The 27,894-nt window shown below is 32.1% G+C and overlaps 3 protein-coding genes and 1 pseudogene across 3 annotated transcripts; 1 reads left to right on the forward strand and 3 right to left on the reverse strand.

The window, feature by feature from the left end:
* Positions 1–1,377: 1,377 nt before the first annotated feature.
* On the reverse strand, positions 1,378–1,969 carry LOC108328814 (E3 ubiquitin-protein ligase RHA2B). Its single transcript, XM_017562702.2, has one exon. The coding sequence runs from the start codon at positions 1,960–1,962 to the stop codon at positions 1,471–1,473; it is 492 nt and encodes a 163-aa protein (XP_017418191.1). The 5' UTR covers positions 1,963–1,969; the 3' UTR covers positions 1,378–1,470.
* Positions 1,970–6,896: 4,927 nt separating this feature from the next.
* On the reverse strand, positions 6,897–7,539 carry LOC108328301 (uncharacterized; annotated as a pseudogene).
* A 9,959-nt stretch (positions 7,540–17,498) lies between these two features.
* Positions 17,499–19,455, forward strand: LOC108328128 (short-chain dehydrogenase RED1). Its single transcript, XM_017561937.2, has 3 exons — positions 17,499–17,928; positions 18,442–18,601; positions 18,883–19,455. Exons 1-3 carry the CDS (start codon positions 17,586–17,588, stop codon positions 19,217–19,219), a joined length of 840 nt encoding a protein of 279 aa, XP_017417426.1. The 5' UTR covers positions 17,499–17,585; the 3' UTR covers positions 19,220–19,455.
* A 4,461-nt stretch (positions 19,456–23,916) lies between these two features.
* LOC108329179 (uncharacterized) lies at positions 23,917–27,752 on the reverse strand. The gene is made up of 5 exons (XM_017563265.2): positions 27,345–27,752; positions 25,703–27,065; positions 25,354–25,548; positions 24,787–24,938; positions 23,917–24,667 (listed from the first exon to the last, which is right to left on the reverse strand). The coding sequence occupies exons 2-5, from the start codon at positions 27,033–27,035 to the stop codon at positions 24,209–24,211; spliced, it is 2,139 nt and encodes a 712-aa protein (XP_017418754.2). The 5' UTR covers positions 27,036–27,065; positions 27,345–27,752; the 3' UTR covers positions 23,917–24,208.
* Between the last annotated feature and the right edge of the window lie 142 nt (positions 27,753–27,894).

Here is a 27,894-nt window from a genome sequence, read left to right on the forward strand (position 1 = left end):
TGAGAGACTGTCGTTAGAACAATTTCAACACTGTTTGTCCTATGATGTTGAAATTGTTCATCAACCTCTCAACTGCATTCAATAATTAATACCACGTCTATTCTTCTACACAACACATCACACCTATGCCAACTTTTATTTCTAACAAAACAAAGAATGATGTCATTTTTTTAAAAATTGTTATAAAAAGTTAAATTAGCTTATATGTATATACAATCTCATCTATCAATAAAATTATATTATTTTTTAAAATTCTTTTAATTTATTCAAAAATTAGTTTTTCCTTTTGAAAAATTAAATATTTCTTTTATTTTCTTTTTGTAAGTACTTATTAACAAGTTCATCCTATCACATCAACACTAAATTAAGTTGGTAGAGAAAAGAAAGACTACTTATAATTTCCATTTACGCTGACTTGTGAGGTTTATTCTGAGTAGTTTTTTTTAAGACATTTAATTTTTTTTATTGCATTTATTTGATTAAATTAGTTTATGTGTCATTTCTCTAATCGTACATTCTTAACAATATAAACATATTTCAGTTGGGAATCGAATTCAATTGATACTTAACCCGTGAAAAGATCTAGTTTAGTAGAACTGCATTGGATATTTATTAAACTTAATTAGTTCCTCATTATTCTAAAAAGGACAACGATTCATCAATACGCGGTTAGGCATGACAGAACCTATTGGTGGCCAAACATCAGCTTTATGAGTACAATTTCAGCCACTAACTTAAAGTCAAAAGATAAAAGACATAATTTAAGATAGTTTATTTTTCAATAATTTATTATCTTTTTCTAAAGCATGTATTTGTGTTAGTAATTAATTTTTAATATAGCGATTTTTTTTATATTCCCTCTCAATTTAATTACTTTATGCCAAAATTTATTTTCTATTTTAAGTTTAATTTGTTTATATTTTCAAATTTATTCATCTTGGTTTTCTTTCCAAATTTATCATTTTCCGTTTCTACTTTTTTTTTCACCTAAAAAAATTGCTTCTAGAAGTGGAACCATAAGCTTATTGAATAACCAATTTATGAGTATACTAAGAAAGGTCCTTGTAGACTATGAATAGATAGCCATAATAGAGCATGACTGTCTTCTCCACTAGTTCATTTTATGATCCAATTATAAGTGGTGAAGAACTTGCCTTTCGTGCACCATAATCTGTGGATCTCATGTTTCGGTGCCAAACATCATCCACTCACAGACACATTTCATATCAATTTCTAATAAGTAAATTATAAACCTTAAAAGTTACGATTTTGTCGAGTATACGTATTCTTGTCATGAATGAAGCAGAAGAGTGAAGAAAAACAGAAGAAAGGTACTATCTCTGTTCTAATATTCATGTTCCATAAAACAGGGTGTACATCGGAATCAATATTGTTCCGAGGAACTAATCCTAGCAGAGGAAGAATAAAAAATTTCGCTTCTCTAAAAATTAGTTAGTTGAGGAGTAAAATTCAGAAATATCTGTGCAGAGTGTTGCCACGACGAAATGCTGATAAAAAGTAGGGAAGGTTGTCATCATGATTCCGATCAAAACCTCCCTCTGTTTGATTCTGATGCTGACGGTGCTTGAACACGACATCTTCCGGCACCACTTGTTTCCGACAAAGAGGACACGTGGCCCAATATTGTTGCAACCACTTGTCCAAACAATCCCTGTGAAACACGTGACGGCATTGCAGCTTCCTCACCTTCTCCCCTTCCTCCAATTCGCACAGGCATACCCTACACTCTGCAGCACCACCCTGTTCCGCCTTCGACAACCCCTTCGTGTAGCAAATCGTGGGGTTCTTCTTCTCGATGAATTTCAGGTATTGCTGGGTGCTGATTGGGCGTGGCGATGATTTTAGTTTCTGAATCAGAATGATAAGTTCTATTATCAGGGATGCTAATATGATTATAATTTCCGCACAGAACTTGTGAAAGAGCTTTGAGAGAGGTGTCATGATTGCTGCTAAATGCACTCAGGCTTTCTTTAATGCACTAATCGTGTTTTTTTTGCTTTTATATGTAACGCAACGCTTTTGTCTTAATATTATTTAATAAATATTTACACAAATGTGTCTTTTTGTATTGCTGATTAAAAATAAGAATTCATATAGTTATATGTATTTTTAATGTATTATACGGATTACGATATATCTTGTACACATTATCATCCTCAAGTTGGTCCAAAGCCAAACGTGAACCATGCAAAACATATTCATGGTCAGTGTAAGATGAAATTATAAGAATATAACGTGATAAAACGTAGAAATATAGTAATATAGATTTGATCTCACCATACCCGTAAAACTAAAACATGGTACTTTGGTTGCAGTTGTGAACAAGGAAAAAATTTATAAGATGACGGAGGAGAAAATGTTATTAAAATGCAAATAGAATTATAAAATTATTGGAATGACTAGGAATTAATTAAAACGGTACGCTGTTTGAGGCAAATAAGAATTGGAAATTGGAATGGGTAGATGGTCAAATTAAGTGACAAAATTATATCAACATAGTACGAACTAGGACATTATAATATAAATAATGGAAGAAAAAGACTTATATAGAATGGCATTTTTGTCCAAAAAAATATCTGGATTTTCTGGCCTTGGGTGTTTGAGCAGCCAAAAACGTAATAAAAAAGAAAGAAAAATGAAAGAAGAAGGATGCTTACACGGAACATTTTGGGAAGATAAGATGCATGAATTCTCGATCCTTGGTTGCAGTCTTTGGGCTGCCAAAAACAATTAATCACATCAATCTGTATTAAGGCTAATTAATTTTATACTTGTATTTTTTTAGAAAATTGGACTTAGTCAGAAACACTCGATATATATTGGTGGCAATTGGCACTAGTCAACAACTAATGTATAGAGAGTGAAAGAATGTTTTTTCTATATACATTTATTATTTGTAATTAATTTACATGTTTCATATTTTTTTCGTATTGTTTGATGTTTAATTTCTATATAAGAAGTGTCCATACGTACGTCTCCTTAACATAAAATAATTGCTCAACAGTTAGATTTTGACGCTTTTTAATTTAAACCACCACATGTTGACCGTCAAAATGCTGCAAGAAAAAAAAAATACAGTTACGAAACATAAGTGATTTTACCGGCTAGACCGTGTCGCAATTGAAAACCTTCAGACACGTGTAGAAAATATTTTGTGATAAATTAAATTATCTTTTTTTTTTTGTGTAGTTCATGTTTACATTTTTAAAGTATGTATAAAAAAACTATATATTAATTTGATGATCTTGCCGGTGAATATGAATAGGAATACCTAACATAAGACACTTATTTCATAAATTTTTATTACTGTATCCTGTGTTTCACTTTTTTAATTTTTAAAATGGTTAGATGCTATAAATAACGTTGATATATATATTTTAATAATTTTTATTCTCAAAACTAAAAAAAATTCAAACTTTTACTCACCTCTCTCATTCTTCTCAACCCTTTCTCTTTTGTCTCTCTCACTCTAACATTTTTTCTGTCATCTTTACTGTAGTCCCAATTGAAAAAATCAGAAACAATTGGGCATTAAACAATTTTTGTAATAAATTTTAAAACTTATATGCTTTTTGTTTACAATATCCTTATCTCTATTGGCAGAAAAGGACATTACATTTTTAGTTTTAAGTAAACTCCACTAATATATATAAATATATATATATATATATATATATATATATATATATATATATATATATATATATATATATATATATATATATATATATATATATTAATTATTGTCCAATGTTATAGATGATGAGTTGATCTAATAATGGAGAGCATGGATTATATTATATGATAGAATTTATTTAATAGTCGCATAAGAAAAAGAAGAGCTTAAATTACAGCAACCAGGAATTCCATGAATATTCAAAGTGTTCGTGGATTGAAAGTTAAACTCTTACTTATTCCGATATATGGTTTTGCAATTGCAAGGATTGGCAAAAGCAGAAGTTTGGGCTTAATTCCATAATGCAGCTTCTGGTCTCATGATAACCTCGCTATCAGTTAATGGCTTATGCTTTTAAGATATACGTTTAATAATGTACATCTAAAAGCTTAGTTGGTGCAGTGCATAATATTAAAATCCTATATCTGAATATGCTATACAAAAGCTGCACATAAGTAGTTTCCACGACTAGTGGTTATCAATTAAAGTGTACCGTGTATGAACTACTACTATAGTAATTATAATACACAAAACCTTTTCGTTGGATCTTATCCAATTCTTCACAAGTTTCACATTAAATACAAAAGATTCTTACATTCCCTCTCTATTAAATCAGTTGGTTTCTGCTAAAAGCAGTAGTTTTAACGAATTAATTAACTTGGAAATCTTATAATTGATAATAAAACATTGTCGGAACCATCTACAATAACGATGTTAATGAATTTGAAATGGAAGCAGCATATTATAGGTCATTTATTTTGGAGGTAATTAAGTATACTGAGTGTAGTAAGCGGCATATTGCAATATGGGTATCCAACTGCTGAACAGAATATATTATCATCCCAAGCTGACTTGTCATCTGTGTGACAATAGTGGTTAATGTTGGAATGCCACACTAATTAAACTACTAAGAAGCCCACTTCTGAAATTTTATACTTTAATCCACTTCCTCTGTGCCCAAGACCACAATCTGCATTTTCAACAATATATAAATACAAATTGTCGCAGTTGGAACCTTAGGATTGTCTATCTTCTATTTACAAAGTTTAGAACACATCAAAATGGTGCGCGGACCAAAACTTCTTTCCATGCAAAGTATGATGACAGCATGGCATTCTATTATTTTAATGAGTGTGTGTGTGATTAAGATAATTATTGCTTATTTGGTTGGTTGAAAAGCAACGCCACAACCACAAGAAATGAACATGACTACTCACTTCACATGCTCTCGCTTCCAATTTCAACTCCTATAAATACCGTCTTTGGCAATCGTATTTTCACAGAGCATACATTTCTGAGTACTAATTAGCAAACTCTTTTGTGTTTAGCTTCTTGTTTTTGCAGACAGTATAATTAACATGTCTTCCATTGGAGCACGTTCAGCTGAAATTTACGTTATGGAGAAGAAGCAGAAGGAGAAGATGAAGAGAATGGAAGAGGAAAGAGTACGAAGAGGCGAGGTGAGTGCTGAAGAGAGAAAGGTGAGTAGTTCTGGTGTGGGAAAGAACAAAGTACATCCAGGTAGTGAACAAGGAGCAACAACCGATAATGTCTTTAGGGCATGAAATGGTTTTCAAAGCCATGTCTTTCTCTCTCACATGCACGCCATTACTTTTTTTTTCCTTTCTCTCTACCTCTTGTATGTGTGATTAAACTCTTAAATGTTCGTTTCACTAGGTCAACTAAAAAAGAAGACACTGTTTAGTTACTATATAAGTGATGAAACACTGTTAATGTTAATAGCTTGAGCTTTTAGCTGTCTGTAACATGCATGTCACAAAGTTTAACGTGTTATGTAAAATTTCTATATATGATCAGAATAAAAGCCTCATTGTTGTGCGTATGTACTACAAATCTTACTATTTAGATATCTATATTTTTTTGTCTATAAAACACTAACAAGTATTTTCTTCGTTATGAATACACAATCACTCCATTTTCTACTAAATACAAATAAAATAACACTTTTATTTTAAAATATAAAATAATTTAAATGAATCAATTAAAAAAGTAAGAATATTTTTGTTTTAAGTATAAGAAAATTAAAAGATATACATGTAAAATTTTCGGTAGAACAATATTTCATTAGATTGGAGGGCAAAGATGCTTCTGCTGTTCTTTATAAAAAATTTTCCGCTTACGGACGTCACGACCATCATATATACAACACGGTCTTTTTGTTTCACAGTATGAAATTGAACAGGAGATTAGATTTACCCACCGCCAAAAATTTATATATATATATATATATATATATATATATATATATATATATATATATATATATATATATATATATATATATATATATATATATATATATATATATATATATATATATATATATATATATATATATATATATATATATACTAACATTATAAAGAAACAAGTGTCACTTATTAAGGGACAAATACTTCACTTTATAAGTAAAATTTTAATGTGTACTCTAATAAATTATTAGGGTGTTTACAGATTGGTTGAATTTCTACAATTTTTTTAAGTTCAATTCAATTCAATTTAGTCCACTCTTAAACGGATTGAATTAGGTTATATTATAATTTTGAAAAAAAAATGAATGATATAATTTTTAAGTATCAAAAACTAATAAAAAATAATAATATTTGAAAAAAAAACAATTTAAGTAAGTTAACTAGATATTCAAACTAACTCAAGACATGTAAAAAAAGCACAAAACTATTTGTCGATAACCCAAGTATAAAAGTGAATATTAAGTAGGATATCAATTAATTCATATTATATTCATCATCCAGGTCATGGAAGAATAGTTTGAATTAGGTTGAGTGTTATCCAATCATAAGTGAAATAAAATCCGATTTAATTGAGTTGAGTTAGATCGAATTGGATTATTGGTAAGCTGGCTCAATAAACACTCCTACCAATTACATTAAATTTAGGTTTAATTGCTTCCTTTGTCCCCAGTTTGGTTGAATTGTGTCAAATTCATCCTCATTTTTAAAAAAGTTTCATTGTCGTCCTCACGTGGTGTAAAAGTGTCAATTGAATCCAAACATAGAAAAAATTTGTGTCAATGTAGTAATCTCCGTTAAATACACACTAACAGTGTTAAGTGGCTGATTATTTGACACTAGAGAATTAAAACGTGGCAAATAAGTCACAGTTTCCCCTTTCCTCCCCAAACAACAGAGACAACAAGTTCGGATACTGTTAAGCCCAATCAACTGGTCTTTGGATCAGGCATGGGAAAGAGGCCAGCACTTGCACCTCTGGGCGGTGCAAAACCCAAGAACTTCTACAAATTTGTTATGATGCTAATGGAACACAAGAAGTACAGAAATGCCATGGAACAATCAGTGGGATCATTACCCTGCAACCCTCGATGGCTCATCTTCATAATAAGCCCAAAAGGTTTGAAGGGCAATTTGGCAACTACCTTGCCTTCGAAGAGTGAATTCAGCAATCCAAAGACTACAAAGAGAACCAGAGCCACCACACCCCCAGACTTGAACTTGAAGAGAGACAGATCACGACTCGATCCTTTGAGGCTTGTCTCAACGCGATCAATCTTTTTGGTCTTGGACTTCTTGATGTTGATTTTATTGCTGTCTGTCTTCATGGTCTCAAGTTTCTTGGAGGCCTTGTCAATGGAGGACCGAAGATTTTTGTATGAATTGGTCCGATAGATAAGAACCCATGAGATAGCCTCACAAACAATAGCTGTGCAGAAGGAGATACCAACTACAGTGAGGCCATCAGAGTACTTGAAATCTGAGAAAGGATATGCCATAGGAAGACTTTAACCAAAAATCTACGCCAAAATGAGAAGGCCAACTCGGATCTTGATCAGAAATGTTAAAAAACGTCCATCGCCGACACGACCCTGGTTCGTGGTTCGAAAGGTGGCGACTGGGCGCGGAGGCTATGGCAGAAGAGGAGATCGGACAGAGTGGCCCTTGGCGGCCTCGGAGGCTCGCGGCGGCCGACTTCGGTGGAGGTAGTGGCGGTTGCAGGGTGCAAGGCGAGTTCTTCCCGCACGCGAAGAGGAAGGGGGAATGAGTTGGCGACGACTTGGACGGCGACACGCAGCGGCCGGTCTGGCGGAGGCGGCAGTGTGCGCGGAGATGACGCGGTGGCCGGTCTCGGGTGGGAAAGGGAGATTTGAGTTTTGTGCGTGGTTGTCGAGTGAGTAAGAAGAATAAGAGAAAGTGGGGGTTTCTGTTTTGTGTTGGAGAAGAGGAGATGAATTTGGGGAGGAAAGGGGAAACTGTGACTCATTTGCCACGTTTTAATTCTCTAGTGCCAAATAATCAGCCACTTAACACCGTTAGTGTGTATTTAACGGAGATGACTACATTGACACAAATTTTTTCTATGTTTGGATTCAATTGACACTTTTACACCACGTGAGGACGACAATGAAACTTTTTTAAAAATGAGGATGAATTTGACACAATTCAACCAAACTGGGGACAAAGGAAGCAATTAAACCTTAAATTTATAAGATCAAATTAAAGAGAAAAAATATTGACCTAAAACTCAAATTTTTTAAATATTATTGAACTTAATTATTGTGAATAAAAAATATGATATGATTTTTTTTTGGTGAAAAATAGTTCATGAAACTCCTTAATGAAGGGAAATAAATATAGAGATATGTCGATGTATCAGTGAATAAAAATATTAAACATTTATGACATGCACCAAATATAAATTCCTATTGAAGTCAAAAGCTAAACAGAATGCATCTCAATTTTTTCTTCCAAATAGAGAGCCAATATAATAAACAAAAAATAGTATTATGCAACACCTTAAAATACATAACTCATGCAAAAGTGCACATCAAAACCCAATTGTCACCGAGTTATATGTTTAGGGTTGACAAAAGAAAGCGCTCAAAATATACTTTCTAAGATATAGCTTCTCGAATTAGTTAAGTTTAATGTACTTTGCATTAGTACAAAAACAGCATATAATGTTACGCATTTAATGTCCAATCATTGAATAATCAACGTTAAAAATGAGCGTTCACTTTATTTTAGCGTGCGATACCCTCTTCTCTTCTCAAACTTTTCTCGAACGAAGTTTGACGAACATCACATGTAATCTATCTTTCATTTGATACAAATGCATATTAATTAATTACTTTATATATGATTTTTGTTTGTTTTAACCGATTATTTTCGTGCTTTTGTCCTTCATAGGCGCATTCTGCTTTCTCTCTCACTATGACGAAACTTTATTCCGACGAACCCACTTTTTGAATGTTAGTTTTCGTTTTCGTATTCGTTTTGAAGAACTTATTTGTTGAACTTGTTTGTTCTTTTTTTTGTTGAACTTGTTTGTTGTTGTTGTTTAATTGAACTTGTTTGTTGTTGTTTGATTGAACTTGTTTGTTGTCGGTTATTATTGTTTCCTGTTGATACTACACTACACATAGTTCATACTTTATAAAATGTCAAAAACTAAAATTTTTTATTTTTTTACTTTTCAAGTCTGAGTTGTAAAAAATAATATCAATTAATTTAAAAAAACAAAAACAATTGATTAACATCGAATATTGAAAAAATTCGACGTTAAATTTAATGTCAAATTTTCTAAATTCGACGTAAATTTAACGTCTCTTAATATGATGTCGTTCGCGAATTCGCCGTTAAAAACTCAAAATATTCGACATTATACGCAATTTTTGTACTAGTGTTGTTAGCATTTGCTTTTGTTTTGTTTAAAAAAAAGATAGGTGTTGATTATAAGGCTTGAACACGATAGATAATAAATGAGTGTCGATAACTTCAAAAACAAAAATGCCTTTACCATCGTATATCTAACACAAACAATTATGAGATCTACATGTACATAAAGGGATAGTGCATATACAAGATAATGCATGATTAAAAAACATATAATTTATAAAAATATGAGGTAGTTAAAAATATTAAAATCTCGTATGTATTTAAGTTATAATCATGATCTTTGTAAAATCCCAATTAAAAGATAAGATCAAATGGATGGTGGTGATATTACTAGTGGTAGAAGGAGATTATGATGAATTCATTAAATGGAACTAAAAGATCAATAATACTTAAGGATATGATTCAGCATAAAATACTAAATATCGTTTAATTCGTATATAAGATTTTATAGAGTTAAAAGACTTAATTAATGAAATTATTGACGTACTCAAGCTTATTAAATATTTCACAATATTTTTATCTAATCAAGCATATATTGTTTGCAGTATTTGTTTATTATGAAGATTTAGCACATCGGGTTATAATGTAATGTATTATTATAGACATATGCAACACTACTAACTATTTTAATTCCATTAAATAAAAGTTATATTCATCCAATGGAAATTTACGCAGCCTCTTCATCATGTTATTGCCGACTTTGGTCGCAGCATGTTTAAGGTTAAAGTAGCAAATCTCGAATTGCTCACCACTTCGTTTGTGATCCCTTCAACAAAGAAAATTCAAATGAGAAATCTATTTTTTGGCGAGGGTACATTCTATAATTAATATTTAAAATAAGAAAATATGATTACAAATAAGCACTGTAATTCGTGGGCCGATAATATTTTAATTTTAAGAATTATTTTCCTCTGAGGCTTATTAGCTGAGAGTGGGTATGGTGTTCGTATATTGTTATCAGTTTTGGTGAGCGGCGATGGTGAATGGGAGCTTGAACCTCGTATGAAGAACCTCTGATCTTCAACAAGATGGTAAACAAATCAATTGAAGGCCTCAGAAGAATATTTCAAGATGATTAAGAAAACTATGGCAAAAGATGAATATAACTAGCCAGGAGATTAATCTATTACAATTTATTCAATAACTCGACATACTCCTAACATACAACTGTAAAAGTAAAATACAACAAATAAAAATAAAGACATAACATGATCCTAGATCTTAAAAAACTAGAAATGAAATTTGTTTTATTTTGTCCCTCTCTCATGAGAGAGAAATAACTCCATGATGCTGAGATGAATAGAAGGATCCAACCCTAGCTCATACATAATCTCATGCCACTCCAAGACTCAACCTAGTTTTCCTCGTCCTCGACTCTAGCACAAGGTCCAGCTTCAATCCTTCTCTCTATGTCATTCCACCACTTTTCTTGGGCAATCACATATTCCATTTCGTCTTTAACATCTGCTTCAAAGCGTAACATAAAACTTAAAAGCCCTATCTCACTCAGATTCCAAACCTTCAAGCCACTATCAAGCGAACCAAAGCGAAGAGGTGACTCAACTTTCTCCACCTCCCCACCAAGCCCACAGGAAACCAGCCAAGCGTACTCGGCAGCATCAACAACGCGAGTGTAGGTACTCGCCACTGCATAGGCTCTACTTGATTGTTCCTCTTCGGAAGTGTTTCGCGCTTTGATGTCCACAAGGCTCTTTATCATATTCTTCACGCGCATGCTTTCCATTATATTCTTCGTGATGACCGACATGCGACACGCCCTTAGGACGCTCGGGTTGTGCTCTTGCTTGCAGAAACGCGAAATCCCTGGGATGTTCCCTAGCTCCTGAAGAGCTTCATGTGCTATGGGTTCAACAAGAGGCCGCAACGTTGCCAGCATTCCCGGGGTGTTGTACTCTGTGGAAAATCCACCTGCATGGAACAAGCAATGTATGAAGTTGAGACAAATTAATACATTGTAGGGATCTTTGGAACAAACATGAAAAGAAACGCAAAGAGATGTGGCTACCTAGCTTCATTCTTCTAATGTCCCGGTAGTGAGCATTTTCCCTAAAGTGGTATGAAAGGATTCTGAGGCGTTCACGATCACAGATGCCGGGGAACTGAAGGCCGTATAAGAGGCCAGGGAGGGCAATGATATAAGTTCCAGTGGTGACTCGGAGGATCACACTGTCCCTCGTGACAGGCCACTTGAACTTATCAACACAGCAAATATGAGCAAGAATGGGATAGTTGATCTGCCTGATTGTTTTCAGGGTAAATGCCCCTGCGCTCATTCTTCTCACTCTCCTCTCGTTTTCATACTCCATTACACTCAGTTCACTCATGTAGAAGCTAAATTGCACAGTGATGCATCCACGAGAGATTAAGTTCTCATCAGGAACTTCTGGCCCCATTAACCCGAATTGCATCCTTACACAATTATTCACGATTCTGCTATATCACTTCAATCAATTGCCCGTTCCTTCAATACATCAAAATATATATATATATTCATTAAACTACAGTTTATGAAAAAGATTGCATAATCAAGAACAAATAAAAAATACAGTTCACTGGGTTAACATAAATTGTTTTTTTATAGCATAATCTTGATGCAATGTTTACTGAGTAACAACATAAATGTATCAATAACTACTCTCACATAAAACAACATGCCAAATTCATGTTAACTACTCATGTATGTATATCCATGAGACAGAAATTGAGAGAAATATACACACTGAAATGTGGAGTGCAAGAAGTGCGAAGGGGAGAGAAAATAGGGAAAGAGTGAAAAAGAAGAGAGTACCACACCAAAGAAGAGAAGTTGTAATTTTGAAGGGTGTGGAAGAGTGAATTTATGGAGGGTTAAAGGAGTACCGAGGTGCATGACTCGGTCTGACTCGGGCAGTTCACACGGGAAAAGATAATTTTATCAATGTATTAATTAATTATCTATACAATTTCAAATAATATTAATGATTGTGTGAAGAAATCCGAAGAACAATTTAATTAAAAAATATTTGTTGATTACCATTTGTGTAAATTTTACAGTGCAGGACTTTCTTATTTCAAATGTATCAATTAATGCATTATTAATTAAGTAATTAAAACTTTTCTTTTATAATTATTAAAAATGTGTAAAAACATTTATTTCTGCAGGAGATTCTTTTAAATGATTTTAATTAAGTTTTTATTATTTAACAAAAGTGAGACGTTTAAAATATGTTAATATTAATATTTTTTATAAATAGAATTATTTTAATTAAATGCTATATATGTTTCTCTTTTATCTTTTTCTTCATTTGCATCATATTAATTACTTATCATATTTTATAAAAGAAAAAATCCCGTTTTTTCTTTCTTTCATCCATGTATAAACTCCAAAGTTTAATTTAAACCTTTTCCTAGCAGACTCTGATATATATTTTGGTTGGCATAATTTTTGGTTGGCATAATTTGTGTATTAAATAAATAATAGTAAAGACTTGTAATTTTGTGTAATGTTATTTAGTATTCATAGTTTTTTTTTTCAAATAATGTAATTAGTGTTGTAAAAATGGACTATAACATGTGGGATAAATTGGTTCACCACATGTTTGAATCAGGTTGGGTCTTAGGAAAATAATTTTTTTTTATATGGATCAATTTTCAACCTGGTTCACTTAGAACTCGGCTTATCCAGGTTGAACCCGTGGTAAGCTGGGTTGACTCACCAACCCACCTAGTTAATTTAATTATTTATTCTTTTGTGTTTCAATAGTATTAGTTAACATTTTTTTTATTCTATTGTAAATGAGAATAAAAAAAACATGTTTCAAGAGAGTAAAATATTATAAATTTATCCATTCAAGACTCTAATATTAAAAATGGATAAGTGACACAAAAATTATCAATATTATAAACTTATTTATTTACTTTTCGGGTTTGCTTTTGGATTATATTTGAGTTTTACGTTAATTTTTTTTATTTTGAATTGTCTTTTGGAGTTTAATATCATTTTATAGTGAAATTATTTAAATTTGAGTCATAAAAAAATTGTAATTTTTTTATTTAAAAAAATTGTAATTAAAGTCAGTGAACAAACCTATTTAACCCACCAACCCATGGTGGACCGGACCGAGTTCAAATTTTTTTAGCTTGCTAATAAATTAGTCGGGTTTGGTTGACTAATTTAAGTCGTCAACCTGTGATAGACTGGACCGAATGACCCGTTTTGACAACACTAACTACAATGACACGAAACAAATAACTTTTGGAAAATATTCATATTCTTAATTAAAGAATAGTAACACCTTCTAAATTTCAAATAACAAAAGCTCGTCGTAAATATATACGAAGAAAATATTTAATAAAGAGTAGCTTTTATATATTGCATAAGATGATAATTGATATACACTTTACATAAAAAAAATACTCATTCTTATAAATTATTTTATATATATATATATTGTATGTGATTGAGATTCTCTCATCCTGTTAACTATAATCTTTAACTGAGTTACTTAAAGCAATGACATGATATTGTTTACCGAATATCTAACCTGTAGCATGTATAACTCATAGGATGATCATCAGGTACTTTATAAATGATTGCTCACCTAATCAGATATCGAGGATTGTACTACTAATTGAGTAAGTTCAATTATCATTAGCGAGTACTGAGTACCGGGTATTGAGTATTATGTTTCCCACACCAAAGCATGCATCTATTTTGTGATAATGAAGCTACTCAATGAGTCAGGATACTACCTACAGATACATCCTTTTGACTCGCATTGGATAACTTAGTAAAAAACAGGTGTAGTTATTCATAGATAAGTTGGCCATGGGGCCTCTACATCAATGGCCATGATTGTGGCATATTCAGATGGAGCCCATGGTTAGCGAAGTATGACTATAAATATTATTTTAATTGTGTTTTTACTTCATTTATTTCATTAATCTAAATTTGACAAGAATTTCTTATCAAGTACTAACTTGAGTGTTGAAAAATCTTCTACAGACACCTCATTCGATAAAGGACAAAAGAGGCTTGCAAGACGAGAACTAGATAATAAAGACTTTAATAAGTGAAAGGAGACTTTGCAGGATATTTTCTGTTTCACAAGAACAATATATATATATATATACACACACACACACACGTAAGTGTGTATGGAAGAAGAGTTAAATTATATATTTATAAATTTTGAAAAATTAACATCTAATCAAAATAATTACACAAACTAAAAACATAGACATTATTAAGAGGTTTATGTAAGATCAAGTTAGACACAGTTTTAAATTGACAAAAATATTGTAAAAAATATATTTCATAAATCATATTTTTCAAAAAATGATTAAATAAACTGTTTATTCTATCTAAAGTTAAGAATTTTTAGTGATATTTTGATGATAAATATATGATCATCCAAGTCATCCATAAATATATAATCCTTTATAATGAAGTTATCTTAATGAAGAAAATGAAAGCACTTAGCAAAATATCACAATGTGTTCTGACTCGTTAAATACAAAATTAATGCATTGAATCTCACTCTTTGAGTGACCTAACACCTTAGTCGTCTAATAGCTTAAGTTGCCTTGGGTCGTCTTAACGCTTTAAGTCGTTTAGCACCTTTGATAATTTGATGTCTTAGGTCATCCAATAACTTAGGTCATTTAATGCTTTTACCTAATGTTTTCTTTTAGTTGTACTATAGTCTAATGCAATAACTTGTTTATTACTTAAACTCGTCTAATGTTAAGATTTGACCTATTACATATGTCAGATTTTCCGCTTACAATAATACTTTTAAAGTTAGAATATCAACCATTAAACATATGAAAACGCATGCTCAAGTTATGCATTTTGATGTACAAAACATGTTCATCAATCACTTCAACTAATTATGTCAATTAAACATTCTTTGTCACTCGTTTAACGACTTTTTCGTCTAACAGTGTGAATGTTTTGTTATCATAAAAAAAACTCTATTAGTTTAAAGAAGCTTACCTACTTTAACAACTTACGTTATAAATAAAAATTTATAAAGATGCATATATAATGATGATGAATTTATGTGTAAAAGAGAAATGATTGACTTTAAATCTTCTATGTTACTCATTTGGTTGTTTTAACCTTAGTTACATTTGTCAATCAAGATTTTGTATCTCCCAATCTTGGAAAGACAATTAACTTCTTAGTTTATTTAATTACAATTTTTTCTCTTTTCTTTGTCGAACTTTCTTCGTCAAGCTTTCTTCTTTTGAATTATTATTTTTTACGTAGAGGATCAATAACCAATATGGATTAAAATATAATTATTATGTTTGTCGTATCCAAGGTTTATCATGCAAAAGTGAATATTTTCTTAGAACAATAATATAAGGTATGTTTTAATATATCGCTTAATTGTGGTTCCACTTTAGTAGTCTTTTCCTTAATATTTTAACCTATTTTCTCGACAAATCTTTGACCTTATCAAATAGAAAATTTTATTTTTTGTTACCCATATGGTTTAGATATTATAATTTTAGTAATTAAATATTTTCATAATTACTTAACTGTTAGGTGAGTCCTCCAATAAAATAAAAATTGACTAAATAATATTATAGAAAAGGTTATTAATAAAAAAAAATTGGAAATCAATCAAAATATTAAGTATATATGCTTCATTATTTGTTTCTGGCCTCATAAGTTGAGAATCTTTACAAATATTTTGACGGTAATTATTTAACCTTCCAAATTGTTTATAGACACTTTTGCATTAACATTATTGAACAAAACAATATAAATAATATGCTAACATATTTGTACTATATGTGTTGTGTGGTACATACTCATCAAGATGTCACAACCAATTGTTCAGACATGAAAGAAATCGATAGGTTACAATCAAAGCATTTAATCATCTAGTTAATCTAAACAGGTTAATATTCAGATTTAAATGAAATTAAGTTATGATTAGACAATTCTAATCAAAAGTTTATAGAAAAAACTATAAATACATGTAGATGGTATGGTTGATAAAAATTTATGACACATTTATTACACATTAATTATTTAATTAATTGATCCAACTCTAATTGTTGGAGTACATTTAAAAAAAATACAAATGAGATGATATATAGCATTGGAACAAGTCATAAGAAAATTATTTTAAATGCGAGTTCAACCCTGCAACCTTGAATCACTTTTTTAACGTATGCAAAAGTTCTAGAAACGCTTTTTAAAATAAATAAATTTATTCAAAATTATATATTAAAAATATTCTTATCTGTTTATAAAAAAAATAAAATAAAACACCGCATACCTTGAAGTTATATGGTGAATGAAGTTGAATTATCCGGTTAACTTCTCATTAACTTATGTAAACAATTGTATTTTTAATTGGCAATTTGGAATATTTAGAGTCTAATAAATGAGTCTCGCAAATTACTTCTTAATTATTACTAAACGGTTAATAATTTGCTACTATATTTTTTCTGTAATAAATTTTGGAAAAAAAGAAAAATACTTATTAGTTCATCACAGTTTTATTCAATAATATTCAAATCAATAATAAACTTAATTCGTTGAATTTTTTAGACATTCTTATCTTATGCAAAACTTTGTTATTCTTGATATTGAAATACTCTTTCTACTAGAATAGTTTTTACATAAAAGTTGCTTGCATCATTCTATAAGAAATCTATGTTTTTCACCATTATAAGAAGCCTACCACTCTCATACAGAGCAACGCTACTGTTCTATTAATTAAAATAAATAAATAGATATTGTTCTATTAAAATAAATAAATAGATAAAGAGGTACATGTGCTCACCACCCCGAAAGAGTGACTTTATTAGAATTTATTATTTAAAATATTTAATTGTGAGATTGAAGGAATGGATCGTAATACACCAAATCCCTGTGATCATGATTTCATTCATTCCTAAAATTATTTCTTGTCTCTTGGAGGATTGAAGGAATGAATCGATTATTTCAATGCCTCATGAAAATTACACATTTGTTTATTTATAGGCTTCTAAGTAAATTAACATGTAATAAATTAAAATATTGTTCTCAAATAAGAAAATATTATATAATACAATAAAAAATATAAAAAAAATGTTGATAATACTTGTTTTTAAATATGAATTAGAAGTGTACTAGAGATACTAAATGAATGACAGAAAAATTGGTTGGAGTTGCTTCAGATTAATATACTCCCACCTTGGCTTGGGAAGAAATGGAAGATGATCGTACTCCAAAACCAGTAGTTATCATCACAGGATGTTCCACGGGAGGGATAGGCCACGCGCTTGCGTGCGCGTTCGCGGAGAAGAAGTGCAGGGTGGTGGCGACGAGTAGGTCGCGGTCGAGCATGGCGGAGCTGGAAGACGACCACAGATTTTTGTTGGAAGAGTTGGATGTTCAGTCCGATGAGAGCGTGCGCAGAGTGGTTGACGCAGTTGTCGAAACGTACGGTCGCATCGACGTGCTCGTTAACAACGCAGGTATTCAGTGCGTGGCTCCACTTGCCGAGGTTCCTCTCTCTGCCGTCCAAAACTCTTTCGACACCAATGTATTCGGTAAGTACGGTCACCATGCCCTTTTCATCTAATTATTTCTCCTTGTTTGCATAATCCCTTCTATTTGGGACTTCAGTGTAATTGAATGTGTGATCTGAGATCTATTTGGTCGATAATTGACAGAGAACAGAGAATCATGAATAGGGTTAATTTCAATGTACAGTTTCTAATTTCAGTATATAAAACGAAGAAACGAAACAGTTGTTTTAAAAGTAAAACTGGTTTGAATTCTCCCAATCATGAACTTTTGGGCACCTGTGCGTTTCTATTTGAATACTGTTTTCACTCAATTTGGCAATCGTGGCTTCAGTTTTTGCACAAACAGATTTAGTGCATGTTTGGGTAGCTGTTCAAGCAATTTAGAAGTACTTTTTAATCTTTAAGTAACATTTTGTGTCTTTGAATTTGAGAGTCTGCATTGAAATTTCCCAGTTCCAAATATAGTTTTAATTGGTATCCAAGAAGGTGAATTGAATGCTTAAGTAGATGGTGCGTTTTATTGGGCATACGCAGGTTCATTGAGAATGGTTCAGGCGGTTGTTCCTCATATGGCAACTAGGAAAAAGGGGAAGATTGTGAATATTGGCAGTGTTGCTGCCTTGGCTTCTGGACCTTGGTCAGGCACTTATACAGCTTCTAAAGCTGCTCTTCATGCTTTGACAGATACATTAAGGTATTCTTCTTTTTTCAAATTTCCCTTACCCTAAACTTGTTTTCATGTCTGCATCAAATCAATCAGAAACAACAGTATTTAGAAACATAAATACAGCTTGTTGTATGAAAAATATGGGTTGGTCCAAATCAATGTGGTGACTTGATTGAAACTGGAATGCAGCAATACACTATATATGCAGCAGTACATCATTTGGGATGGTGGTTTGACCTGTCCCAATTATTTACATTTCGTAGAATATGTAATTGTTCTAATCTTGAACATGGGCATGTTGGATACAGATTGGAACTTGGACATTTTGGAATTGATGTTGTGAATGTTCTACCCGGAGCTATCAAATCAAATATTGGAGATTCTGCCATAGCCAGCTACAACCGCATGCCTGAATGGAAATTGTTCAAGCCTTTTGAAGCAGCAATCCGAGACAGAGCTTACTTTTCTCAGAAGTCGAAATCAACTCCCACAGATGAGTTTGCTAGAAACACTGTAGCTGCTATTCTTAAGGAGAAACCGCCGGCATGGTTTACCTATGGACATTACTCTACTGTCATGGCTATCATGTATCATTTACCAATCTCTGTTAGAGATTTTATTTTGAAGAAAGCAATGAAATGCTGAGATACAGGTTGGTGGTGCATCTATGTTTTTCATGTGTATGTTGATGCACATAGCATATACTTTCCATTTTTAGCAACAGAAGAGGCTGTCTTGTTAGGGCTTGTACTTAATCCCGTTTTATGATCTAGTGAGCCAAGTTTTTTAATGTAATAATCGAAGGGTGATATAAATGTATTACTCTTTCCTAGACACAATTGTATCAACTTTTTTGATATACACTACTCTAATTTGCAGAATCTATTACCTTTCTAAGTTTTGCGTTGCAACGCCTTTGGTCGAGCAATAGGATTTCCTTTTCTGTGGTCTACGCATGGATAGGCAAAATATATATGTACTTGTAGATATTTGAGACAAAGTTATTAAATAAATATCTTTAAACTTATAAATAAACTTAATTTTGTTAAACTTAAAAAATAAACTTTTTATTTTTATCTTTTATATGTATCTTTTAAAAAATAAATTTTTGTCACATGTCAAACTGACATTGTGTGACATGGTAATGACAGTGTGACGTGGTGACAATGTCACACGTTATTATATTAGTTTTAATTTGATTATTATATTTTTATTTTGTCTAAATTTAGTCTTTTTTTAAAAAAATTAAACAATTATGTTCCTCTTTATTGTTTAATTCAACAAAAAAGTTGAGTTGGGTAATTTTTTTGTAGTTTTGTGATTCATATTAATTGATTATTAATAAAGTTAAATTGCATTAGTGAATTCACTCACATTTTCTGTTGTCATGAAAGTCATGAGAGATAGGGATCAATTTATTTTCTGTTGTCATAAAAGTCATGAGAGATAAGGATCGACTGTATGATTAAACCTATAAATAGACTTAATCTTGTTAAGAATATTTAATAAAAATGTCAATTTTAATAAAAAAAAATTGTATAACATTTCTATAAAAATTAATTTTTGTTTGAATTTGGGGAGAAACAAAATTGTTTAATTTTTTAAAAAAAATAGTATTAAATTGAGACAATAAAAATACAGTGACCAAATTAAGACTAATACAATGACATGTGGTCTGACATGACACAAGACTGTGAGTAGCATGTCACACTATCATTGTCATGTGATACAATGTCAATTTGACACATGACAATTTTTTAATTTTTTTAAAAAAATAAAATAAAAGAAAATATTTAAAAAATTCAAAAACACCCACGAACTAGGACATGATACTCTCTTTAACGGTTTTAGTATAGAATTAATAAAAATAACCTAATTGCTCCAATTTCAATTTTTAAAAAAAGTATAATTAAGACAAAAAAAAATGAGAGACCAATTTAATAAATATCACCAGAAATAGGACCAACGATATGCTCAAACTTACTACATGAAATTGAATTAAGTGAAAGATATGTTAGATATATTCTCATACTTTGACATTTTTAATTAATATTATTTAAACAAATAACATTTAATCTATAATCGATTAGATTAAGTTAATAATGTAGAAAACCTAATTATGAAATTGAATTAAGTGAAACATATGTTAGATATATTCTCATACTTTGACATTTTTAATTAATATTATTTAAATAAAAAAAATTAATCTATAATCGATTAGATTAAGTTAATAATGTAGAAAACCTAATTTTACGGATTCTTTTCCCACCCTTCTTCACCATTGTGGTTTAGGGTTTGAAAAACAGTGCACATGGCATTGAGCTGCATTTATTGTTTTAGAACAATGTCTGAAATATATTTGTGCTTATAATTTCTGAAGGGGACAGAGGGTTGTTTTTCAAGTCCAAATGAGGAATCAAACTAAGATTTTTCTTTCTTCACCCCTTTTTTCTTCCTGCACCCCGATAGGTCAGGGAGAATAGAGGAAGGGAGATAAGGCCTGCTGCTGCACAGGAAAAAAAAGAGGGAAGGGAGGAGAATAATTAGGTTTAGGTATATAATTTTAATAAGGGATAAAATTGAGTAATTAAGTTTTATGGGATACAAGAAGAAAAAAGGGAGTGCAGGAAGAAATTCCCAAACCAAGACATTTTGATGGACTCAATCCTATCGTATGAGCCATTTAAGAGGGTTACTCCCTACACCATCCCACTTTGCTCCCTACATCACCATATTTTTTTAAAATTCCAAAACTATCCTTTATATTTTAAAATATCTTACACCCCTTCTCTTTTTTTCAACGGATGTCAACATCCGTTGAAGAAAAAATTCTTCAACAGATGTATCACATCCGTTAAGTTTTTTAATTTTTTTTATTTTTAATTTTTTAATTTATTGTATTTTAAATTAATATATAAATATTATTTAATTTTTTTAAAATTATTATTTAATTATTTATAAATTAATTTTATTTTATTTAATAAAATAAATATTATTAATTTAATTTATGTATTATTATTTAAATAATAATTAAAATATGTTTTATAAATATATTAAAACGGATGTGACGACATCCGTTGAATTAGTTTTTTTTGTTTTAGTTTTTTAATTTTTTATATTTTAAATTAATATATAAATATTATTTAATTTTTTTAAAATTATTACTTAATTATTTATAATTTTATTTTATTTTATTTAATAAAATAATTATTATTAATTTAATTTATATATTATTATTTAAGTAATAAATAAAATATTTTTTAAAAATCTATTAAACGGATGTGGCACATGATGTGGCCACATCTGTTGAAGTTTTTTCTTTTTTTAAATAAAAACAATAAACTTAAATATAAAATATGTAAACGGATGTCAACATCCGTTCACGGATGTCAACATCTGTTGAAGGTGAAACGGATGTTGACATCCGTTTTATGGCAAGGGCAAATTACGTATGGGATGGTGCAGGGAGCGGTTGGTGGTGGTGGAGGGAGCAACTCTCGCCATTTAATTTAAACCTATGAGATGATGAACAACCCAGAAAAAAAAAATTTAAGATCAACTAACAAATGCAAAAAATAATAGTTGATTCGTGTTCAAAGAATGGGAAAGTTTCAGAGAATCGCAATACATTTATAATATTTTATCATCATATGTTTCTTTATCGAATATAGAAAGATTTGAACCAAGATTTCGAGATGGATAAGATAGGGTATTCATATATCTGACTTATGATTTAAATATATCAGTTTATTGGAAAAACCGAATGAATTGATTGCAAATTTGTATAAGATTTTACGATTTCTAATCCCCTTAAAGAAGAGCTAAATAATTGTAGAGAAAATAGAATCACCACGACGATATCAAAACCTTCTAATATTATCTGAGAATAAAAATGATAGTTATAACTCACAAAAGTATTTTTTTTAGAATCATTAACAAAAAGAATGAAATGAGTCTGTTGATACATTCGAGTACTTAAACGTTTTACAACTAGTAAACTAAAATTATCAATGCACAAAATTTTGTTATTATGTATAGAAATATTTTCTTCATTTACTTTTTGAAAGTTTAAAAAGTGAAAAAGAATATGAGACCAATTAAAACTAGTTTATTCATAAATAAATAAATAAATATGACTTACATCTACTTTTGTGTTAAAAAGTATTTCCAAATACGACACTAGTTTTCTTATAAGAGATTATACAGGGAGCACATGTTTCTAACTCTTCAGGTTAGCGTTTATTATTGGAAATAGTTAAATCCATAAATTTTTTTACCCTCTTTTCTAAATCTATCAAACCAACTTTATAACTTTAAAGTGTTGGTAAGAGAGTTAAACTCACAACCTCTTTTACCTCTTTTAACCTAGTCACAAATGCAACTTGCATGTGCAACACAAACCTCTTTTAACTCTTTCAACTTTATCACTAATGCAACTTGTATGTGCAATACAACAATATCCTTAATCGCATTTACCTTATACAAAAGACATAAAGTATGACATTATAAATAAAGTTATCAATTGCGAATTCTAAAGACAAATTTAGTTCTAATTCAAGCTTAACATATAAAAAGGCACATTAACATATAATCTCACCTCACAAATTTGATTAAATAGACTTTTGACATATTTTTCACCATTTGTGTAATTTCATTATGAAATTATAAGAATAGTGCAAGTTTTAAAAAATTTAAACTTTGACAAGACATGTCAACTTGGCATAACTTCAGAACGAAAAAGTTATAACACGCTGAAACAATCTCGGATGAATTAAAATTCTGCTAAGTCATGGCATTAGATAACTGAAGTTAAAGTTGTCACTTGAGATGTATTCAATTCTATAATGAAATTAACTAAAATCATGAGATTAACAACTTTAATTTTATAATAACTTCAATTCATTTCTTTACATAACTTCACTGAAGTTGTCACAACGCACAATTTTCGTAATGTCAATAGTATCAACTTGACTTTTTGAGAAGATGTAATACCATACTAAAAAACACGCTTTAAATCTCACTTCACATATAATTTTATTATTTTCTATTTGACTCTAATAATTTCGGGGAAGTTAGTAGACATGCTGCAGTTGTCCTATATTAGATTCCAGAACTACGATGGCGCATGTTAGCACCATATATACATCTTCCGATTACACAAGATCCTATAACAATTCTTTAATAGTCAAAATACTTGCTGCCCTGTTTGGTAGCACTCAATCAATTGTAGAACTAGAGCAAAATAAACTTTCACGTCAAAATAGTTGATCTCCTGTATGACTAACAGCAGACAAAAAAGAGCCAGCTACCTTAAACAAAATTAACAGCTAGGAGACGAGGCATAATCTAAGTCAAATTTTTCCATAAAAGTTGAAGTAGTTTCAGGTAACGGTTCGCTTAGCCTAGTTCAAACAGTGGGGAAAAATCTATCAAACCCCTGTAGCTCTTAGTTCACAACGTTCTAAAACTAAACAAATTTAAGTCTCAATATGCATTGGCAACTACAATTTCTTCCCGAGACAAAACAGCACCAGATCTGCCGCATTCACAATAAATTCATACCACTAACTAGCACGACGAAAAATAAAACAAAATCAGTAAAAGCTTCCGGGGAAGAATTGCAGGTTAATTGGCCTACTGCCTCACACTTTTACCCTGTGCAGCAAGTTTTGCAGCAACTTGCTCTTCGGACAAAGGCAAGTAGTAGATCCGAGGAGTTGATATGGTTTTGCGGAAGAGATCATCAAGAGTGACAATAGGTGGGTCAACTTTCTCTGGAAGAGGTGGTGGTGATGGAAGTCGATCTCTTGCTACTGGTGGGTTTTTTGACAATGGTGGTGGAGGTGGGAGCATAGTTGGAACTGAATGCTGCTCCCTGTGCAGCCGAGGGGAAGGCTCTGGCTGTGATGTTGGGACCACAGGCGGAACTACTGGAGCAGTGCTGATGGGGGCAGTCTGTACAGGAGATTCTAACTTCATTTTCACTTCTTCCGGATCAACATACTCAGCAACTAAGAGACGCCCACCATTTGGTGGCCATTGCAAATTATACACAGCATTCCGTGTCTCCATGGCTTCTTCAACAGATGAGTACTATACCACGAGGAAATCAACAAAAGATTACTTAAAACCGTGAGATGAATACAAGATACTATAACATCATGTGGGAATCAACAGTTGCAGGAAGACATTAGAGAAAAGAATTGTCTTACAGTAACATAGCAATGGGTCTTTATCTGGTCCATCCAGAAACTGCTAACATTCCCAGTCTTACCAAGAAGTTCTTGTACAGCTTTCAGAGTAAATGGACGGAGGAATCGATCAATCCTGAGGGAATTAGTTGGGGACCTTGGTGATGGTGGAACTGCCAAAGATTGCAAAAAACTAGTCAACTTAAAAAACAGTGACATAAAATACACAACACATGCCAGTATGACAATAAAATCAATGTGCTGTACAACATAGACAGAATACACCCACATAAAAAAGCACAGCACAAGTCAACAACAACCGAGCCTTGTCTCATTAAATGCATTCGTCTACTTAGAATCAACCAACAGATAATTTTCCACCTTCAAATAAAAAACGGTAACAACATATATAAGATTATAAGATATATAAGCAAATTGTGCTTCAAAAAGTGTCCAGGATTGAAATCTGAAGGTGCCACGAATTTACGTATTCAGGCTAGAGGTTTGGCACTTGAAAAGTGATCCGCATTAATAAAACTCAACAACTACACTACAAATGTAGACCCTATTCAGAAAAATGTTGCTTACCAATGCGCTCTTTAGGTGTGTCATCAGTAGCAGAGGAATCAGACCTAGAGAGGTTGCGTTTCTGAGGAATTGGCTCTTCTCTAGGTGTAGTAGCAGGCCTGGGAGTAGTGCTTTGTGAATCTGGACTTTTAACTGTTTCAGTGTTCCACCTGCGTTGCCTTTTTGCAGGCTCATTGTTCCCAACCGATGTTTGTTCTGTGACAATTTTCCAAATAATAGAGGGTTACTAAAAATACATAAAGAAGAAACCAATTACAGCAATGCAACATACAGTGCATATTACTCTTGCTTTACCTTCAGTGTTATAACAATTTAAAAAAAATGTCCATTTCAGACGTATATTGCTTACCATGGAATTTTCGTTTCTCAGTTGGGGCAACGGGACTAATGTCAATATCTTGGTGGGTATCATTTTTTCCTCCAGATACACCATCTCCCACAGCTATAGTCCTACTTTCCTCCTTCACAATAGGCTCTTCAATACTCTCCACTTTCTTTCTAAGTTCATCAACATTAAACTTAGAATCAATTTGCTTAGTCTCAGGCAAATCCTCTTCCATGGAATCATCACCAGAACTTCTGTCTAAATTCAACTTTTCTGGATACCCCACATCATCACTGCTATTGGTCTTATTCAAGTCTGGACTTGAAACATTATTGATATTTTCTTCAACAGATGTCTTTTTCTCATGCCGCCCTCCAACAGGTACATCATAAGAAACAGGTACATCATTTCTGGATGATGGTTCTTCCACCATCTCCGGCTTAACAATATCTTGTTCTAATTTGACATTATCAGTAATTATAGTATCCTTTAGTTCATTCTTTTGATTAATTGACACAGAATCAGTAGAAATAGAATCAGATTTTACTTGAGACCCTAAACTAGGGTTGACCTCAGATACCTGGTTTTCGGGAACAGAAGAGTCGGGCACAATATCCTCGTGCAGGGGCTTTGTCTCAGAATCCAGTTGGGGCTTTGTATCCTCACCATCCAGCTGCGCCTTTGACTCCTCATTCTCTAGCTTTGCTGCAGAAAACTCATTGTTCTTTTCTGCACAGTATGAATCCTCACCACTGACTACCAAACCTGTTACTACACTTTCAGTAACTGTAATTGTCGTCTCTACAGCCGAAGCATGAGTACTAGCCACCTCCTCTACCACATTTCCAGAATATACACCGGAGGGAAAGCCCTCGTGTTCAACTTCTTCATCCATGGTTGACACACTATTATTAATGTCAACTTGGCCAGTAATATCATCCTGCTTGTCATTCTTATTGCTGTCTTCATCCACAACCCCCGGAAACATTTCCTCATTTTCTGTTTCGATCGGTTCAACTACATCACTCTTCCCCTTTTCAGCAGTCTCAAATGTTTGGGTACTTTCCTTGTCAGTTGCGTCAACGACTTCAGCATCCATAGTAACAGCCGCAGAACCTTTTTCCCCGTCTACATGAACATCATCAAAACCATTGGCCTCCTCCTTCTCAGAATCCTGCTCACCCTCCCTTTCAAGACGAAGACATTCATCCAACCGCTTTACCAAATCATCCTTCAGACCTTTGGTGTTTAACCTCCTCCTCCTCAGCTCCTCTCTCAGCTCCGTAACCTTCCACTGATTAACTGGACGATTGTCCAGAGTCTGATATTTTGGCGGAGTCTGATATTTTGGCGACATTATTCCAAAACACAAATCACCCTCCTCAACCTGGTTACAGAGATTAAACACACCACAACAAAGAAACAAACAACAATCAATTCAAACAATGACAGCGTTCACCCTAAAATCACTGCAAACTTAAAAGTGGAAAAGAAACCTAACATGCACAAACTAATGGTTAGAATTGCAACCATACGAAAAGAAATTTTGCCCTCAAATTGATAACGGCAAGATCCAGGGGAACCAAACAAATTCAAAAAATAACTTCTAATATTGAAAAATAAAAAATCGATAGATCGAATATAAAGAATAAGAAGAGAAAATTACTCAGAATGACGATAGTTTGGTGATAATCGAGAAAGAGGCACGCTTACGGAAACCCTAATTTGAGAAAAGAGAAGAAAAAACAGAGAGGCATCGAAGATTAGAGTCCCGAAGCGAAGAACCGAAAGGAATGCACTCTCCTGTATTACTCTTGTCCCTTTCTTCCTGAAAACACCGAAGCAGAAAAAATGTCGAAAAGAAAGCAAAACAAGAGAAAAGAAAATTCAGTATGAGCAAACGTTTTATCCAAAAGAAAGAATAAAAGAAGAGGTTGAGATTTTGTGAAGTGAGAAATTGGTTCTCCAAAATCTTTTCTAGGGCTTTTTTTGTTTGGTCGGGGTTCTTTTCTCTGTGGCGATTGTTCCGTTCCGTGAGGGAACCCTGAAGTAATACCGAGTGGGTTTCATTTCCACAGCAGTTGGTAACATTAAGATTTTCCCATTGCCATTCCGATAATGCCCCTCATACGTGGCTCAAACTTAATCGACAAATTCATCTCAACGTCCCTGGGCTGGCCTCCTGAATTTGTTTGGGCCATTCTATTTTTATCCCA

This window comes from Vigna angularis, chromosome 2, assembly GCF_016808095.1.
Source record: "Vigna angularis cultivar LongXiaoDou No.4 chromosome 2, ASM1680809v1, whole genome shotgun sequence".
NCBI classification, from domain to species: domain Eukaryota; kingdom Viridiplantae; phylum Streptophyta; class Magnoliopsida; order Fabales; family Fabaceae; genus Vigna; species Vigna angularis.

What these genes read in the sequence shown, in the direction of transcription:
- LOC108328814 (XM_017562702.2), bottom strand. Translation starts at nt 1,962, where the DNA reads ATGACACCTCTCTCAAAGCTCTTTCACAAGTTCTGTGCGGAAATTATA.
- LOC108328128 (XM_017561937.2), top strand. Translation starts at nt 17,586, where the DNA reads ATGGAAGATGATCGTACTCCAAAACCAGTAGTTATCATCACAGGATGT. An exon ending in TTTCGACACCAATGTATTCG is followed by an intron (nt 17,929 to 18,441) that starts GTAAGTACGGTC and finishes GGGCATACGCAG; the next exon opens with GTTCATTGAGAATGGTTCAG. An exon ending in GCTTTGACAGATACATTAAG is followed by an intron (nt 18,602 to 18,882) that starts GTATTCTTCTTT and finishes TGTTGGATACAG; the next exon opens with ATTGGAACTTGGACATTTTG.
- LOC108329179 (XM_017563265.2), bottom strand. Translation starts at nt 27,035, where the DNA reads ATGTCGCCAAAATATCAGACTCCGCCAAAATATCAGACTCTGGACAAT. An exon ending in TGAGAAACGAAAATTCCATG is followed by an intron (nt 25,549 to 25,702) that starts GTAAGCAATATA and finishes AAATTGTCACAG; the next exon opens with AACAAACATCGGTTGGGAAC. An exon ending in AGACCCATTGCTATGTTACT is followed by an intron (nt 24,668 to 24,786) that starts GTAAGACAATTC and finishes CTCGTGGTATAG; the next exon opens with TACTCATCTGTTGAAGAAGC.